General features: G+C 32.9%; 1 protein-coding gene across 1 annotated transcript; it reads left to right on the top strand.

The window, feature by feature from the left end:
• The first annotated feature begins 1405 nt into the window (after positions 1-1405).
• Positions 1406-10878, top strand: LOC149485248 (uncharacterized). The gene is made up of 2 exons (XM_089699985.1): positions 1406-3726; positions 8921-10878. Exons 1-2 carry the CDS (start codon positions 3716-3718, stop codon positions 10590-10592), a joined length of 1683 nt encoding a protein of 560 aa, XP_089556111.1. The 5' UTR covers positions 1406-3715; the 3' UTR covers positions 10593-10878.
• Positions 10879-21005: the final 10127 nt, after the last annotated feature.

Here is a 21005-nt window from a genome sequence, read left to right as displayed (position 1 = left end):
TATACATAGCTTTGATTTCAATTCTACAGATACAAAATATACAATCTATCTAAAATGATACAACGGATGTTTCCTGCGTTTTCTCGTCAAAATACTGAAACAACGTAATTATTGTATAGTAGTTGGGCGTGAAAGTAAAAAAACAAATGAAAAGTGTTTTCCATATGATTATTTATTAAATTTACGCGATTAAGAATAATTTCAACGATACAATTTAGTAACCGAGAATTCAGAGGATTAAAGAAAATACCTGCCTGATCATTTTATCAAACTCTAAAAGAATTATGGTTATTTCGCATCACTCGGTTTATTAGTTTGGTAATAATTATTAAAGGTAGTTACAACCCTAGCCATTGAGTCGAACGGTAGGCAACACAATATCGACTTTGTGCGGGTACATATGGTACATTTCTTCTTGCTGTGAAGCGTAATTATTATTATTAAGATTTTTTAGGCTATTTTGAATCAGCTGTTCTAATTTAATTCTAGAAATTTATTAAAACGTGATTTTTTTAAAAGTATATTATGAGTTTATAAATACCTCAACCAATAGTTATTGTGTCCTATCCTCATTTCTTTATATCTTGGTAGTTAACTAAAGTGTTAAATTTACATAACCTCAACAACAACATTTACACTGCCACTGCACTAAAACTAAACTAACTAGCTCTCTAGCTATAAGAACCATCCTCGTACTTCAAGGGATATAATAAAAAAAGAATTATCGAAATCGGTTCAGCCGTTCTCGAGTTATGCGCTTACCAACACATTTTGCGATTCATTTTTATATATAAGACTAGCGGTCCGCCCCGGCTTCGCCCGTGGTACATGTTTACGTTTTCTCTACATAAGAACCATCCTCGTACTTCAAGGAATATAATAAAAAAAGAATTATCGAAATCGGTTCAGCCGTTCTCGAGTTATGCGCTTACCAACACATTTTGCGATTCATTTATATATATATACTAGCGGTCCGCCCCGGCTTCGCCCGTGGTACATAATATTTACGTTTTCTCTACATAAAAACCATCCTCGTACTTCAAGGAATATAATAAAAAAAGAATGATCGAAATCGGTTCAGCCGTTCTCGAGTTATGCGCTTACCAACACATTTTGCGATTCATTTTTATATATAAGAAGATAAGATTATGTGAAAATAACCAGGAAGGTGAAAAACATATTTACGAAAACATAGTAACATAATATGGCTGTCGCTACAATAATTATATTTCAATTTTATCTTTTTATACCTAGTAGAACTGGCCGACGAATAAAAAAAATCGTATTAGAATAAATACAATAAATTACGGAACAAAAAAAGGATTGTAACTGAATTAGGCATGTTTGTTTCTGGGCGCACCGTTTTCGACGACGCGACGCGCGACGTAAGCGTATAGGTATAGGTACCTACTTTGCTAAAACAAACTAATAAAATTGTGTGTCTGTCTGAAAATTCGGAAAAGCATATTTTGCAAGTTTGTAATTACTTTGATAGTTTACCGATTTATAATAATTGTAATTGTAATTGTATAATATATAATTTGCAATGTGGTGAAATTTCATAAAAATCACGGGCCAATTTTTTGTTTTGAATCCCACCGAAAATATAATTGCGTTATTAGAATAATTAATTACTATACCTACCCACGATCAATTATTACAATATAGTCTCAAATGCATACTAGAGAAATATTGCAATTTGATTCAATTAAAATGCATAGCATACAAAAATAAATTCACAACACAAGAAATTCCGCGCGCAAATCATAGCGCGTGTCAATGAAATCAAGAATGTTTTATATCAAGCCGACGCGACGCGACGCGGACGACGACGCGACGCCGAACAAAAGTACCTACGACGGACGACCACGCTTCGAGTTGCCAAACAACATGAGTAATAAATTGTTTACAAAAAAAACAAGTTTTCCATTTTTCTGTATGAGTAGACAGAACTTCAAAACGCCACCTGCTACGGTTTATATTATGAACGATTGTTATAAAAATAAAAGTTATATTTGTTGGTGTAAACTATTTTATTGATCAATAATTTTGGAATTTAAAATTGTCAACATTGATTACAATAAAACGCAGTTTTATTTTATTACACTATTGTTTTTTTTATCAAAACATGTATTTGAAGTACCATATAATATTATGCTGATCCAAGCATTTTCACTCAAAACTTATATCACTAATGATTTGTAAAAGTAAATTATTTCAATATACATTTCATAACCAACATGTAAGAATAATTATTATTATTCCTACCTACAACAACAAACCTAAAACACTATTTACTATGGGAAAATAACCAGGAAGGTGAAAAACATATTATTATTTACGATTTCGACGCACTCGACTTTTAGTAAAATATAGTAGGGAAACATAATATTATGGTTTTGATTTTTGCTACTAGTATAAGAAAACTGCGTGTTCAAACTACTTGTTTGTCTGTCTGAAAATTCGGAAGTACTTTGGTAGTTTACCGATTTATAATAATATTGTATATATCGTTGTTTAAAAAATATTCAATCACAATAAAATATGATATATGTACTGATTTATCACTGGTTTCAGTGATGAACTGATGAGTCAATTATAGCCACTATACTTTCGTCATACGTGTGTATGATTGATGTGATTTGCAACGTGGTGATATTTCAGAAAAATCACGGGTCAAATTGTCCCACCGAAAATATAACTGCGTTATAAGAATAACTATACCTACGATAAATTATACATAATACAATATAGTATGATATAGTCTCAAATGCATACTAGTGAAATATTTTATTTGAATCAATAAAATAAAAAAATAAATAAAAAATAATAATAATACAAAAATAAATTCACAACACAAGAAAATCCGCGCGCAAATCATAGCGCGTGACAATGAAATCAAGAACTTTCGAGCCGACGCGGACGACGAAGGAGCCTAACAAAAGTACCTACAATCATAGGCGGCTCGTGACAAAATTGTATGGCCGTGTTCACTTGAAATAAAACAACGAAAATAGGTACCTACAATAGCGTTAGCAGTACAAAAAAAATGAGCACCACATTATAAATGTCTATTTATACACTAAAAATTATAGAGTATTTCAAAACGAATTCAATTATTATTTAGCAATAATTAGAAAATCCCCGAATTTGCATTCGTGATCGTATTCATAGTGTTTGTCTACACTAATATTATAAAGAGGAAAACTTTGTTTGTTTGTTTGATTGTAATGAATAGGCTTGTTATGTACTGTATATACACGCCTTAACCATTAGAGGATGCATGGGGCCACCCAAGAAGGACTTGCACCTGTTAGCAATTGCGACATCGCGCACACCTGCGATTCCTGAGAGTGTTGCGGCAATCATCGCCACCGCGACGCTGTAGTTGCTCCGCCGTGGACGACGAGCACTCTTTGTTCCAACATTGAACGGGAGGGACATAGTTTAAGTTAGGAATAATTTATCATGTAATTTTTTTTACAATAAATTATTAATAAGTAAATTTCGGTTTTTTTTGCGCCTTCGCGGGTCGGTCAATATAATTGGCGCAGTCTTGTGGATAATCCTTGAGAGCCGTCTCTCGGAACGCGAAACTACAAGCATCGAGTATCGCTATTCCATCGGAGGGACGACGACGGGGATCCAGAACCTACACCATTGGCCGCCGCAACGCGAAGGGTATCCAAACATTGATACTGCAGGAAAGGCCGAAATGAAAATCCTGTAAGTACACTAATTCTCTTAGTGTCTTGCCACTCCTAGATTGTAAGTTTTCCTAGATTACCCATTCACGGGAACCGAGGAACTGTAGTGCGTAGGCTTAAAATATATTAATTCATCGAGAATTAATTGTAGAATTTTACAAAATCAATTTGTAAAATTCAAATATATAGATATTAGGTTGATAAAAGATTAATAAATTTAAATATCAATTAATTACGAATTGATTAATTTTCGAATTTTACTAATTAATTCATTTTATAATTCAAATATATTAGGTAAAGATTATTAATTTTTTTATATTAGTTTAACGAAGTAAATAAATTTAATTAAATTTAATACATTTTATATAGGTAATACAGATATTTAAAATGTCAGATTTGGATAAAATTTTTAATGCGCTTAGACTTTTGCCAGAATTCGATGGTAATGTTAACGTTTTAACAAGATTTATACATTTAAGTGACCAATTAGCTGAGGAATTTATAGATAAAGATCCCGGAAATACTTTAAAAACTGCCGCGTTATGTAATGGTATTTTAAATAAAGTTACTGGGCCCGCAGCCCGAGTTATTAATGCAAATGGTATACCTACTACTTGGCACGGTATTAGAAGCGTATTAGTTAATAACTTTTCTGACCATAGAGATGAGACCGCCCTTTATAACGATTTAGCCTTATTAACGCAAGGTCGTAGCTCTCCTCAAGAGTTCTATGAAAGATGTCAGCATCTTTTTAGTACCATAATGACGTATATAGCATTACATGAAACAGTCGTTACTACTCGTGAGGCAAAAAGGGACCTGTATCAAAAATTAACACTACAGGCTTTCCTACGTGGTTTAAGAGATCCGTTAGGCTCACGCATACGTTGCATGCGCCCCGCAACCATTGAAAAGGCATTAGAATACGTTAATGAAGAACAAAGCACTTTATACCTTCAACAACGTAATGAAACTTTTGATAGGAAACCCCACGTACCTTTTAGAATGCCGTACTCGCATGAACCGTTTTATAGACATAATGATTTTAGGGAACCTATATCTTCTAAACTACAGCCTATACATTCGTTTAGACCGCAATTTAAGCCACCAAATTTTAATCGAAATTTTAATCATACGCAAGGACCAGCACGTCCAACTCGTACTATGCAAATTTTCCGCGCTGCACCCCCTAACTATAACCCGCAGAGCAATACGTTCAGATTACAGCCTAAACATCCCGCGCAACCGAAACCGCATCCTATGAGTGGCGTTAGCCATTACGTGACAAAGACTTTACCACCGACACCTTTTGCACGCGCTCATGATTGGTCAAAATTTGGTAATCCACCCCCGAGTAATTATTTTAAGACTAGGGAGATGAATCATAATGAATATCTAGATGAAGATTATTATTGTACCGATTTATATCCTTATGAAGATGACTATTATAATAATGAATATTACTGTACGGAATATGAACCTTATGTACATTACGAACAGACAGACGCACCTGAAAATTCTGATGAAACGTGTGACGTACGTTCAGAACACGATCAGGATTTTCCGAATCCACCAAAATTAGAAAAACCAAAATAGAATTAAATCTACACACGCAACGTCAACTTCCTTATATTCAAATTCGTAATCCTCCACTTAAATTGTTAATTGATACTGGAGCTAACCAATCTTTTCTTAGCCCCGATGCAGTACAGAGATATTTTCCTGACGTTACTCTTAATTATGATCCCTTTGAAGTAAGTAATGTTCATGCTGTAACACGTAATAAGTATTCTATAACATTACCTAGTTTTCCTGAATTTAATGACCCTGACGATATCACATTTTTCGTTTATAAATTTCACAATTATTTCGACGGCTTAATAGGTTCAGATTTGTTAGATAAATGGGAAGCATCAATAAATTATAAAACTAAAACTTTAAATACTTGCAATGCTACGAATCGGTTATTAGTATATGACTCACGGAACGCTAATCTTTATGAGGACGTCATACCCGCAGGAAGTAGTAAATTAGTTAGATTACCCGTAGATGTTGAGAATGGAGACGCTATTATACCGGAACAAATTATATGTAATTGTCATATTTCTGAATGTTTAACGAAGGCGAGGAGCAATCGCGCTATCGTGGAAATTTCTAATCCAACCCGTAATGATGTAATTTTTTCAATGGATCGACCAGTATGTGCCGAGGTTTATAATAACGAGTACACGCGCACCAAACGTTCGTCCGACCGTGTGAAACAGGTATTATCTCGCTTGCGTACTGATCACTTAAATAATGAGGAACGTTTAAATTTAGAGTCATTATGTTCAGAATATGCGGATGTATTTTATATAGAAGGCGAAAACTTAACATTTACGAATAAAATTAAACATTCTATTAGAACTAAGGATGAAATACCGGTTTATACGAAAAGTTATCGCTATCCAATTATTCATAGGCAGGAAGTACAGAATCAGATAAGTAAGATGTTAGAACAAGGTATTATTAGACCATCAGATTCAGCATGGAGCTCTCCTATTTGGGTGGTACCTAAAAAGGCAGATGCATCCGGCAAAGTTAAATGGCGTTTAGTTGTTGATTTTAGAAAGTTAAATGAGAAAACTTTGGATGACAAATATCCGATTCCTAATATCACAGATGTCTTACATAAATTGGGTAACTGTCAATACTTCACAACGCTAGATTTAGCAAGTGGGTTTTATCAAGTGGAAATGAACCCGGCTGATATTCCAAAAACTGCTTTTAGTGTAGAACATGGTCATTTTGAATTCTTAAAAATGCCCATGGGTCTAAAGAATAGTCCATCTACTTTTCAAAGAGTAATGGATAATGTACTGAGAGATTTGCAAAATTCTATTTGTCTAGTTTACCTAGATGATATAATAGTGTTTAGCACTTCTTTACAGGAGCATATCGTTAATCTTAGAAAAGTGTTTCAGAGATTGCGTGAATCCAACTTTAAAATACAGATGGATAAATCGGAATTTCTTAAACTCGAAACCGCGTATCTAGGTCACATTATTAGCAAAGATGGGATAAAGCCTAACCCAGATAAGATATCTGCCATCCAAAAGTATCCTCTTCCGAAAACTCCAACCGACATTAAACGATTTCTAGGTCTATTAGGTTATTATAGGAAATTCATACCAGATTTCGCTAAAATCACGAAACCCATGACACAATGCTTAAAAAAGGGTTCAAAGATAACATTTTCTAAAGATTACATTGAATGTTTCAATAGGTGTAAAACATTATTAATGAACGATCCAATTCTTCAGTATCCTGATTTCAATAAAGAATTTATTCTTACAACTGACGCGTCGAATTTAGCTATCGGTGCTGTACTCTCTCAAGGCCCCGTTGGTTCCGATAAACCAATTGCGTACGCTTCACGTACACTTAATAGAAGCGAAATTAATTATAGTACGATTGAAAAGGAGCTACTAGCAATTGTCTGGGCAACGAAATATTTCCGCCCTTATCTTTTTGGTCGAAAGTTTAAAATTATGACTGATCATAGGCCCCTTCAATGGGTCATGAATTTAAAGGAACCTAATTCCCGTCTCACACGTTGGAGGCTCAAACTTAGCGAATACGATTACACTGTAATTTATAAGCAGGGAAAGCAAAATTGTAACGCCGATGCTTTATCGCGTATTCAAATTAACAATGAGGAAACAGATTCTTTAGCGGTTAATCCAACAGAAACAACACCTTCATTAATAAGAAGAAGTTCAGATACAATTACTGTTAATTCAAATTCAAGTACGATTACTGCACATTCGAAATCAGGTACTCTTACAGCAAGTTCCGACACCGTCACAGTTCATACTGACGCGGAGAACCCAATTTTAGATGTACCTATAACAGATCACCCGTTGAATAAATTTAAGAGACAGATAGTTATTACTTTAATAGATAGAGTACCGAGTAAGCCTATAATTTCAAAACCTTTTGAAAATCATACTAAGATAGATATTAATGTTAACAAAGCGAATATTGATAGTGAAATAGTTTCACTTATTAAAAAATATGTAGATCCTAAGATAAAAACTGCAATTCTAGTTCATCCCCCTGATGCTATGTGTGCTATAGTTCCAATAATACAGGCTAATTTTAAAAGTTCATGTATGGATTTAGTTCTTACAAAATTAGAATTGCAAAATGTCAAAGATTACTTTAAGCAACAGGAAATAATACGAAATTATCATGAAGGCAAAACTAACCATCGCGGAATTAACGAAACTCATTTATCTTTATCTAGGAAATACTTTTGGCCTAAAATGAAGGAAGCTGTAACTAAATATATTAATGAGTGTAGCATATGTGGTCAAGGAAAATATGATAGAATTCCAGTAAATCCAAAATTTCGAATCGTAGTTCCTCCTACAAAGCCTTTTGAAATAGTACATCTCGATTTACTTAGTATTGATTCCCAGAAATATCTCACTATAATAGATGCATTCTCTAAGTATGCTCAAGCATATTGTTTAAAAGACGCAACTGCGATAAGCGTAGTTCAGGCTCTTTTGACGTTTAGTACACATCATGGCTTACCTATGACTGTCGTAACGGATCGAGGTCCTGAATTCACGAACCAAATATTCAGTGAATTTGTAAGACTTCATAGAATAAATCACCATAAGTTATTAGCTCATGCACCTAACGAAAATGGTATGGTAGAACGGCTTCACTCAACTTTATTAGAACATATACGTTTACTAAAACTTGAACGACGTAGTGAATTAATCATTAACTTAATGCCGTATGCTGTTCTTGCCTATAATAGTTCGATCCACAGTTTCACGAAGTGCAGGCCTCTTGACATTATAACCGGTCATTTAGATCCCCGCGATCCTGTAGATATCGATCTATCAGAAAATGTCTTACAGCAATATATGCAAGAACATCGCGATAGTATGCACAAAGTATTCAAAATTATTAATGAATCGTCTTTGGAACGCCGTACTCAAATTACAGAAAACATTAATAGGAACCGCGAACCCGAAATACAGTATTATCCAGATCAACAAATTTTTGTAAGAAATCCTAGGGCTAGACGGCAAAAGACCGCACCGCGTTTTACGCACGATACCGTACTAGCTGATTTACCTATTCATATCTATACTAAGAAGAAATATGGCGCTGTTGCTAAATCTAGGCTTAAGAGGGTACCTAAATTGTTACAGAATCCTTCCTCTGATCCTGTGCCTGATTCAAGCGGAGGATCCCACCCTGAGTAGCTTGGATGATGGACCCGGTATACTACCATTTAATATTGGAACTGCAAGAATTGTCACTCATTATCATTCATTTTTGCAAATTATTAATTTAAAAGATATTCGCGATAGTATAACCATAGTAAAGGATCAATTAAATTCATTAACACCTAATTTGCACGATAGATTATTTTCGCTATATAATTCACATATCGAACACTTACATTATAAGATTATTAAATTATCAAATCAGTTAGAAACTTTTGAACCCAATCGCAAAAAGAGAGGTCTCATAGATGGTTTAGGTTCAGTAATAAAAAGTATTTCTGGTAACCTAGACTATACGGATGCAATTAAATATGATACCGCAATTAAATTATTACAAAATAATGAAAATAGATTGGTCACAGAAATGAATAATCATATAAGCCTCAGTAAAGATTGGATAAACCAACAATCTGACATTTTAAACAACTTAATTAAAAATCAGGAAAAAATTGAAATAGCTATAAATGATTTAAAGGAAAATAATTTAAACATTACTATATACATCGATTTAATTCAACGCGTAGCAATTTTATCAGATAACATTGATGATATATCTGAGGAATTACATAGATTAGAAAATTTATTAGGTTTTATTCGTGCGAAAAGTACGCATCATCTTATGTTCAATTCAAATTCACTAAAAGAAATGTTAAATAAGTTAAACAAATTTTATGGCAAAGATCAAATCCCTCAAGTTAATTATAGAGAATATTTTGATTTAGTTAAACTAGGCTATTATTATAGTAATAGAAATATAGTTATAGTTTTTATGTTCCCGGTTGTCCTTCCTGCTACCTTTGAATTATTTAAATTATCCATAGTTCCTAATAAAGATAGTAAAGTCCTAATTCCACCCTATCCTTTTGTGGCAATTCACGACGAGGATTTTATGTACATGGAGGCAGAATGCCCGAAGTCTGGCCTAGGGTATCTATGTGAGGACAAGCTGAACCATTATCGATCCAAAAATGACTGCGTGTATCACCTTATTACCACGCAACGAGTCGTCGCATCTTGTCTCTTCACGCCTGTGGAGCTCGGAGCACCCGCACTAGAAAAATTAGACGACGCCCACTACGTCATCAGTTTCCCCAAGCCATCAAAAATTCACCTATCATGCTCGCAAGATCAATATGACGTCATTAAAGGAAGCTACTTAGCCACAATACCCAAAAACTGCATTCTTCAAACGGAGGCTTTCAAGATAGTCAATAGAGAAGACCATATCAAAGGACAGATAATCAAAATTGCAAACCTGCCAGATTCCAGCCAATATAATACAGATGAAGAAGTTCTGAAGTTGAATTCGATAAATTTGGATAAATTACACGCTAGTAACAGAGCTATATCAATGGAAATGCCTATCAGTACTAACAACGGATACGAGATTCTCTATATGCAGCCTTCCATCATACCGATATATGTTATATTAATAACGAGTGCAGTTGCCCTAGTGACATGGTACGTCGTACGGAGAGTGCGTACATCAAAACCAAAAACTACGAGTGTTCATGGTAATCAAAAAGAAGAAATAGAACATCAATCGGCGGAGTGTGAAATTTCAGCGATATTAACGAGCCTTGCCCGCCAATAATCGCTGAACTTCAGGAGGGAGGTGTTATGTACTGTATATACACGCCTTAACCATTAGAGGATGCATGGGGCCACCCAAGAAGGACTTGCACCTGTTAGCAATTGCGACATCGCGCACACCTGCGATTCCTGAGAGTGTTGCGGCAATCATCGCCACCGCGACGCTGTAGTTGCTCCGCCGTGGACGACGAGCACTCTTTGTTCCAACATTGAACGGGAGGGACATAGTTTAAGTTAGGAATAATTTATCATGTAATTTTTTTTACAATAAATTATTAATAAGTAAATTTCGGTTTTTTTTGCGCCTTCGCGGGTCGGTCAATATAATTGGCTCATAAACTACTGGACATTTTACCAATGTTTGCAAGTTTGTGATTACTTTGATAGTTTACCGATTTATAATAATTGTATACTTATATCATTGTTTAAAAATATTCAAACACAATATGATATAGGTACTGATTTATCACTGGTTTCAGTGATGAACTGATGAGTCAATGTTAGCCACAATACTAATCACTTTCGTCATACATGTGTATGAACTATGATTGATGTGATTTGCAATGTGGTGAAATTTCATAAAAATCACGGGCCAATTTTTTGTTTTGAATCCCACCGAAAATACATATATTACTAATTGCGTTATTAGAATAATTAATTACTATACCCACGATCAATTATTACAATTTACAATATAGTCTCAAATGCATACTAGAGAAACATTGCAATTTGAATCAATTAAAATGCATAGCATACAAAAATAAATTCACAACACAAGAAATTCCGCGCGCAAATCATAGCGCGTGTCAATGAAATCAAGAATGTAATTTTATATCAAGCCGACGAGCGACGACGCCGAACTAAAGTACCTACAGTACCATTTACCTTCAGTGTACAATACAGTTTACAGACCTACGACGGACGAACAATAATGAGTAATAAATAAAAAAAACATAGTTTCTAAGGTCATTAGTTTTATTTTATTTTATTGTTATTTTCTTTGAACGATTGGAAATGAAATTACTCAATTTTTACACAGAACTTTGATTTATTAGAATTATGCTCATTATGCATAAGATAACGAACGCGAATGCACGACATCTAGCGCGTCAATGTCTAAACATCGCCTTTCGTTTAGACATTGACGCGCTAGATCTGTAATAAGTATATAGTCTATGCGCTAGATGTCGTGCTTTATGTCGTGTTTCGCTTGGCAAAAGTCACGCACACTACTGTAGAAGTGTCAAATTTTTCCGGTATTTTACTGTTGTTTTTCTAAGTAAATATTGTAAATTATTGATTAAAAAGGTCGAACGCGCACACATTTCATTATAGAGAAGTGATAAAATGATTAGTTTTAAAGAAATAGTGTCTGTGTTAAGTGTTTAGAGGTAATCAAAAATGTATGGAGGGACGGTCGGAACATCAACCTTAATTGATTTTTTAGAAGAAAAATTTGATTTATCTATGAATACTTCTCGACTTCATTCAACAACGCGTTTCGGTACAACGATAGATGCTGTATTTTCAAGAAAAGTAGCAAATTTAGAGAGTAAAATTTATGTTTCACATTATAGTTACCACAAACCTATAATTTCGTACGTAAGAAATTATGATGACATTCAATTACCTGTTTCGAATGAATAATATTAATATAACATTTAAATAATCTTTGTAAAGCACATGAATAATAAATATAATTAAATAATTAAATTATAATATAATATTTATTTATTTAAGTTAATATTTAATCATTTCAGTGATATATGTCGTCAACGCCAAAGAAGTTTTACTTCAATCGCGCGTAAAGGTTACACGCACACACTTTTTTTTTAAATGTTTTTGAATAATTTCTAACATAACTAAGAAATGATAAGTCTTTGTTATATTGTTTCATACCATATAACTCGTAAAGAACGTTCCTGCATCTGTGTATACTAGGAGTTGCCCATTGGCTGAATGGTAAATCCTTGGTAATAGTTAAAGATTTAATTTTAAATATTTTTTTAACGGCGGCGTAAGGTCTGCGACCTCTGCAAATGATCATTGGTGGTGCTAGGACTTACAATCAGGTGCCCAATCAGCTTCTTAGCGGACAAAGGAGGATGATAAAAATATAGAAACTACTGAACCTATTTCATACTTTTTTTTTAGTAGAAAGCGTCATTTTTCCTAAATCAAATACGCTGGTACGAAACTGGTGCTTATATAATGAAAAAAAAAAAAACCTAATACCTAGATATCATTGGTATATCATTTTGGAATTGATTCGAAAACTTATCAATCGATTTGTATAAGAAAAATGGTTACGTATTTTGTATGTAACTATCTGAAAAGTCCGTGTCAGCTTGTGGAATACGGGGCAGATGCATTATACATGTTCTAGTGATCGATATTCTTTACCCTGAAGTAGATGCTCTGTACTCCTAGATAATTGACGACGCGGATAAAGCTAAGAGAGATTTATGACCCTATTAAATTTAAAGGATACCTATTTTTATTTTTATATGAATGCTGATACATTATGGTCGTAATAAACATTAACATTTTATTAGACACATAATGCTTAATGGCTTCATATCTACTAAAATTGTAAAGCATCGTACTTGGAAATGAAAGAACTTTTTGTACAGCAAAATATTATTTCCATACTAATTTTACTACGTCTGTAGATTTATCGTTGTAACAAATTTTTTTTTTATTCAAACCATATTCCGTTTAATGTAGAATGTTCAAACTTACATTAGAATTTCCAAATACGTACGGCTAGTGGCAGGAAATTAGAAAGTTTTAATTTCCGCATTTTTGCCGTTCATGTTCTCAAAATATACCCTTTTTATATGCACTGCTTTCTCCTATTCAAACAAGATTTTATAGTTGTGATAATCAAGACAATGTTTATTGTTATGACCAATGCGTTTAAAATAATTTTTAAGAAAATGTAAATAACAAATTTTTGTTACAGCTTACATCCATGGAACGAAAGCTTAAATAGGTCCTTACTATAAGAATAAACAAGCTGTACATAATAATTCAATTAAGTTATGTGTTTAATGTGATTATAACTTTAGTTAAGCTTTAATTCTAAACGTTACATAATTGTTAAAGATTGGTATTGGTGCTGATTCTGATATATTTAAGTTTCATAAATTATTTAATTACTAGCCATCGCCTATTTCAACCCTGTAGGGGTTGATTTTTGAACAAAAACTGTAGGCTATGTTTGAACGTGGGTATCTTAATTCTAAATTTCATCCAAATCAGTGGTTTGATATACCTAGCCGTGAAATAACGGAGAGACGGACGGACGGACGGACGTCGTTAATAATTTTACGAATGTATTTAAATTTTCATAAATTATTAAGTAATAGTTTTGTAAATATTCATTTTAGTATGGCGATTGAGTTTTGAATGCTTAATTATTTATGATGTTTAATATCTAAATTATAACTATGTATATAATACCTATATATAACTTTCATAAAATATTTTATCGGATATTGTATTATAATTTGAAAAATTATAATATTTTATTTCTAGTCATTGACGATTGATATAGATTTTAAGAATTTTTTAAATTTAATATGTATCTACCTATCTAGTCTTACCTATTATTCACAACCAGATAATATATATTATACATTATATAGTATGTATTGTTATAGTTGATAATCAAATTTGAAGCTAATATTGTGAAAAAAAAGTATTATTTATAAAGGTTGTTGCAAAAACATATTGTTTTTACTTTTAAATTTAAGGTTTATTAAAAGAAATACTTGTAACTGAAAATGAAACAAGAATCACTTAGGTGTAACTAAAGTGTAACTTTGTTCCTTTAAATTATATAATAGTAGCATTTATTACAATGCATTCATACGCAAGTAGCAAGAGTACTATGTCTTTAAAAAAATAAGTGGTAACATATCTTTCTAATATCTACTACCTACATATGTCTTGCTCTTTTGAAATCACACCCAGGGGACTTCACAAACGACCGAGCGGAGCGAAAGCGTACCGATAATTTCTCACAATAATCGCCAAAGTGATAACTATTCGAAAATTCCATGATAATAAGAAGTTCTTTTAAATTGACGTTTATAGAATCAATTTGTGTTTGTTTTGTTATTTCAATGTTATTAGACGGGACCACACAGAGCGAGCAGCCTCGCGAAGCAGTTAGATTTTTCTTGGCCGAGGAACAAGCCATCATGAGAGCACATGTTATTTTCCTCGTCCGAGCCACGTCCACACTGACCGAGCTGCTTCGCGCAGCAATTGCTTCGCGAGCCTGCTCGCTCTGTGTGGACCCGCCTAATGAATCAGTCCTATGTTGAATTTAATATTATGATAGTTACTATGATCTCATCTTGTAAATATAGCTCTAAGCTTAAATGTCTATTTGTTATTGAATTCAAATTATAATTTATGTAAATGTCTAAGTTATAAATAAATGGAATGTAGATATAATAAAGTAAATTCATATATGTATTATACAAAACGTTTTGGATTAAGATTGTTTGTTTTATATGAATGTTAAAAAAATATTTTGACCATTAAATCCGAATTAAATCGAACTGTGTTTTATTGTAAATCCCGATTATTAAATGCGTGTAGGTAGACTCTGATTCTGTTTTAATATTTTAGTAAGAAACTACTTTTGTTTTGTTGTTGTAAGAACTTTTGTTTGTATGTTTTGATTTAATTAACAACTCTACAAGCGATTTTTAACTCTTTTTCTATTCTAACAACTAACAATAATGTATATTTTTGTCATGTAAGAAGTCCAAAGAACGGCTGATTTTATTATTCAATATTTAGTTATTTGAATTATTTTTAGTTTAGAAATTAAACATTGCCAGAATATTTTACTTTTCATATCCTATTATAATAACGCAATATTGTGGTTTGTGCCCACACAAAGCTGATGATTACATTAAGCTCTAATTTTTCATTTCAATTAATAATTTTTGAAGTGAAACTTCTTTATCGGGGTTGGACAAAAATTTAGTGTAGGTAACATTTTTGCGTTACGCCGTACGCGTGACATTTTTGCGTTACGCCGTACGCGTGACATTTTTGCGTTACGCCATACTCGTGACATTTTTAAGGTTATAAAGTTTCACTTCTTACGTGTGTACTCTAGTACACGCATAATTTTTTTTTTATTCTAATGTTAACTAAGTGCTTAACTTTTTTGACAAAGGCCAACAAAGGCTGACAAGGCAGACGAGCTGAAAATTGTTCAGAAAGGTGGGATAAAGAATAATCCTATGGAAAGCTTATAAATGCGAAAATTTGTTGGGATGGATTAATGTTTATTACTCTCAAACAAAAAACCTACATACTCACTGGATTTCATCTATATGTAATGAAGTATTTAAACTTTCTACCTTTTGCCTCAATAAATAAAGTCCAGTTTTCAAAGTATGTACGAGCAATTAATATCTAATAACTGTAGCAAGACTCTGGGAAAACTGTATTTAATTTAACAAAATTAAATTAAAATTGAAACATAGATACTAAATTCATTTGGTATCTACGTCCTATTGTATTATTTGTTTTGGAATTTGATAGAAGCCCTCTCGGTATTGTATTTGTAACTCACAAAGTAATATTTGTAACTCTGTTTAAAAAGGATATTAATCTATACCTACTAATATTATGAAGCTGTTAATATTAATAATAAGCAGCTAATATTAAGCATAGCTGCTTTTTTTGAACGCGCATGATCTCAGGAACTACTGGTCCGATTTGAAAAATTCTTTCGGTTTTACATTTATCGGGGAAGGCTATTGGCTATATATCATCAGTCATCACACTAAGAACAACAGGAGTGAAGAAATGCGGATGAAACCGCGTGGCACGTCTAGTTATATTATAATGACAAACAATTATAAATCAAAATATTTATTGGACAGTTGGTTACTGGATACCTCAATTTTGATACCTACGGTTGTTATGGATTTTTTTCAGAAAAAATTATTATAAAAAAATACAATAAATCCATATAATACCTAGTAATTTTGATGTACTATACATCGAGTATATGTTTGTTTCTATATATAATATCATTGGTATATGTATAATGTATATAATATATAGGTACTGTATGTAGTAGTAACTACTCACACATGTTCTCAAACAGTTGTAAATTACATATACATAAATTATCAAGATGTGCGTAACGTACATTTAAGATAACAACGAAGTCTGCGAGCAATTACAATCTAGACATGCCAGAATTATCAAAGATAATGTAAAATATGCGGTTGAACAAATTTGTTCCTAATTCATTTAGGTCTAAGACATCATCTATATTCTATAATATTATGTTATAAGCTACAAGCTTTGCGCCGCAGTATTTATTACCCGTAAAGCTCCGTTCCTTTTGGTCTTAGCGTAATCTATAGGTAGATATACTTACTCAATATTATAGCTGAAGAGTTTGTTTGTTTTTTTGTTTGTTTGAATGCGCTAATCTCACGAACTACTGGTTTGATTTGAAAAATCTGTCGGTTTTAGATGGCCCATTTATCGAAGAAGGCTATAGGTATATCATAACTGTAAGACCAACAGGAGCGAAGCAATGCGGGTAAAGCCGCGGGACACAGCTGTGTTATAATATCACAAGCTGCGCCCCGATTTATCTGTGTAGCTCCGTTATTGGTCTTGCGTTATTATATAATATAGCCTATAGGCTTCCATGATAAACAGACTGTCTAAAACTGAAAGAACTATTCAAATAGGATCTTTAGTTCCTGAGATTAGCGCGTTCTACCAAACAAATAAACTTTTCAGCTTTAAAATATTAGTGTAGATTATCGTTATGCAAAAAGGGCTGTTATATTAAGGAAACAACATGGCCTTTTGCATTATTACTTAAATTACAAAAGCTCTTGCTCCTTATTTTTTTCGCAGAAATAACGACATTAGAGGTAAATTTAAATGGGCTACGTTTTTAGAATAATGAAAGACTGAGAATTCGAATAAAAGGTATTAATATGAATGAAATCAAAATGTGAGCGTCGTTTGTGGTAACAACGCTATTTCTGAAAGCTGAATTTGAGTTACTCAATTAATTTCAAATTAATTGCTGATATAATAACGCGAAAAAAACCCTTACATACAGATACAATCCTTTATTTTAGTATTACAAGAATTTTTTGACCTTTCAGTAAAAGGAACTTATAAAAGTCTGTTAACTTTTCGTTTCCTTAGGCTTCTTGCTAAGTTTTTTTCTCGTAAACCATCCCAGTATTGAGACGAACAAAAATGAGAAAATAATACGCACAGGAGCATTATAATTAAGTTGATGCACATAATATTTATATATAAATATAACAATTGTGTGGGATCCCGTTCATAATAAATGCATTTGTTTCAATTTTCTTTCAGGACAAGATCAGCATTCAGGTTCAAAGATCGTATTTATAATAGGTACTTATACCCATTATTTTTATATTTGATACCAAAGAGTCCTAATGACACTCTCCTTAATTTTAATTTATATATCGCGGTGAGATTTTTGGCTCCAAGATATTTCCAGTGCAGAGTTTAAACATCGCGCTGCTATGCAAACCCAATTACCATACAAATTGGCCGAAAAGGCCAGACTAAACTAAGACTGGTAATTTGACTACCTACTTAAAAATCATGGCTTAAAATCCTTAAGGTGTGTGTCTTTCGAAATTACTAACCATCTTGAAGTTAATTATTTTGCCAACGTCATTGTTAATTAATTATTTTGCCAACAATTCTGTTAAACATTTTTTTTTATTCAATATCCACTAAGAAATTATAAATATTAATTAATGATTGGTTATATTCCCACTAATAGTATTTATTTTGATGAATTTTTGTCTGCCTCTTAACCTTTGGGTAAACAAGAAAATGAAATTCTTTCACGAAGTTAGCCCAAAAATTCTGAATAGCATTTTTCTGGGAAAACATTCCTTGTTTCGTCGTAAGTTATATAGTATCTACAACACATTTTAACAAAATATATCTATTACATTTTTAACTAATATTTTAATATCACATTTTCGAAACATGGGTTTTTATCAATGGAAATAACATGGGATTGACATTATTACTATCGTATCAATTCAGACAGATTGCGTGACTTGTAATACCGTGTACGAAAGACACGCATGAAGATATGTTAAGATACTTTGGTGGAAATTAAATACATAGGTACTTAGGTATATTACGAGCTGTTTCAGCAAACATTTTTCTGCTTTAGGGTGACAAATCAACATCGAGCTATGCTGCGCTGTACTGCGCTGTGCTGTGTTTGGTCAACTCGCTCGTCTAATATTTTAATGAGGATACAAACAACCCATGCTGTGCTGCGCTGTGTGAGGCTACGCTCTGTTTAAAAACGCAGCAGTCTCGAGCGAGGCGCGCTACCCGCCGTGCTGAGCCGCGCTGTGCCGAACTGCGCTATGTTTTTATGGAGCTCTGCCATGCTGCGCTGTGTCGAGCTATGCTAGGTTTGGAGCACGCTGCGTGCCCCTCCATCGCCGCATTAAATTCATTAAAATTCTCCGTATTTTTCACGTATGGTGTGAGGTAACAAGCTACCGTAACTGGACTCTTTTAACGACAAAATAGCACATAAAATATCCATATCCGCTTCTACTTCACTTTCATCTTCATCGGATTCAACTATGTCGTAATGTTTACGTTTTTTGCACGCCTCATAAGCGAAGCGTTGAGGTGGGTACTACTGTCACTTCGCGCAAAACATCTGATTTTTCAAACTTAAAATGTCTTTATGTATCATACATTGCACTTGTAAGATAATACATACACACACATAATTAAGAAAAAACACTATTTTTAACGTTCATGATATTTTTGATGTCATTTTTGTTATTTAAACTAGTTAAAAAACAGTTTAAAAAAGTTCTGTCTTGGACGTCCGTGTGTCTGTATGTGCGGATCCTTTTTCTTGTTAACACGATAGCGACCGAAATACTTTACTAATCGAGTCTTTTTTTTTCTCTTACGCTTGAGTATGCTCAGGAATAGAACCCTTTCATTTTTCAGGGTCTGATTCGATGTGGTTTAATTGTTATTAAATAAACAAAAATAATAATTAATAAATATTTATTAAATAAAAATTATGAGGCGTGCACTTTTGGATTTTCCAAATTATTTTGAAAATAGGGTCATATTTGACGAGATAAACGACTACACGAGCTGCTGATTACTTTATACTGAGCTAGATTGTTAGACCTTCCTATACTCGCGCCAATTTTTGTAACACCTATACTCGCTCACGGTGTCACAGACCGATAGTGTTTACCCCTACACTATATATATTTACTAAGAAAACCGACAACTATAACAATTTTTTTAAAGTTTAGGATGTACTGAAACAAAATAGTGATATTGATCATGCTTAGTTTTTTAATTATTTTACTGACTTATAGTCTATCACAAATCAGTCCTCGAATTTGAGATGTTTTTCTTAAGTACTAGGGAAAACTAAATTAGAAACAGAACTTCTTTTTCAAAACAAAATAAACTTCTAAGTAATAATAATAAACATATCAAAGCACATATTTATCTATGTTTGGCTTAGTTTTGAGCCTTGTCTGTACATCTTTTCCCAAGTAAAAATCACGGGAACTTCAGATATCTCTTCATTGTCATCGTCTTGCTCGGTGTCGTATGTCTCTTCTTGTACCTCCACGTTGTCTTCCACCTCACTGTCATTTTCGTCTTCATAGCAGAACCAAAACTTGATTCTTCCAGCAACAATCTGATTTGATCATCGTTCATTTTGACATGAAGTATGGCCTAAAAAATTGGTCAAAATATAATTTAGAGCAACATTCATACATATATTTTACTATACATACTTCATAAAGTATTCAAAGTCTTAAAATAATTTGGAAAATCCAAAAGTGCACGCCTCATAATTTTTTTTTAAATAATATTTATTAATTATTATTTTTGTTTATTTAATAACAATTAAACCACATCGAATCAGACCCTGAAAAATGAAAGGGTTCTATTCCTGAGCATACTCAAGCGTAAGAGAAAAAAAAAGACTCGATTAGTAAAGTATTTCGGTCGCTATCGTGTTAACAAGAAAAAGGATCCGCACATACAGACACACGGACGTCCAAGACAGAACTTTTTTAAACTGTTTTTTAACTAGTTTAAATAACAAAAATGACATCAAAAATATCATGAACGTTAAAAATAGTGTTTTTTCTTAATATGTGTGTGTATGTATTATCTTACAAGTGCAATGTATGATACATAAAGACATTTTAAGTTTGAAAAATCTGATGTTTTGCGCGAAGTGACAGTAGTACCCACCTCAACGCTTCGCTTATGAGGCGTGCAATATATATAAATGTACAAAATATTTAATATTAATACTTACACAAAAAGTTGC

Source organism: Colias philodice, chromosome 10, assembly GCF_061535455.1.
Source record: "Colias philodice isolate Cphi_HAF_F1 chromosome 10, ilColPhil1 Martin Lab GWU primary, whole genome shotgun sequence".
Classification (NCBI taxonomy): Eukaryota; Metazoa; Arthropoda; class Insecta; order Lepidoptera; family Pieridae; genus Colias; species Colias philodice.
The sequence above is the reverse complement of the archived record's forward strand: the minus strand, read 5'-3'. Positions and strand labels throughout refer to the sequence as shown.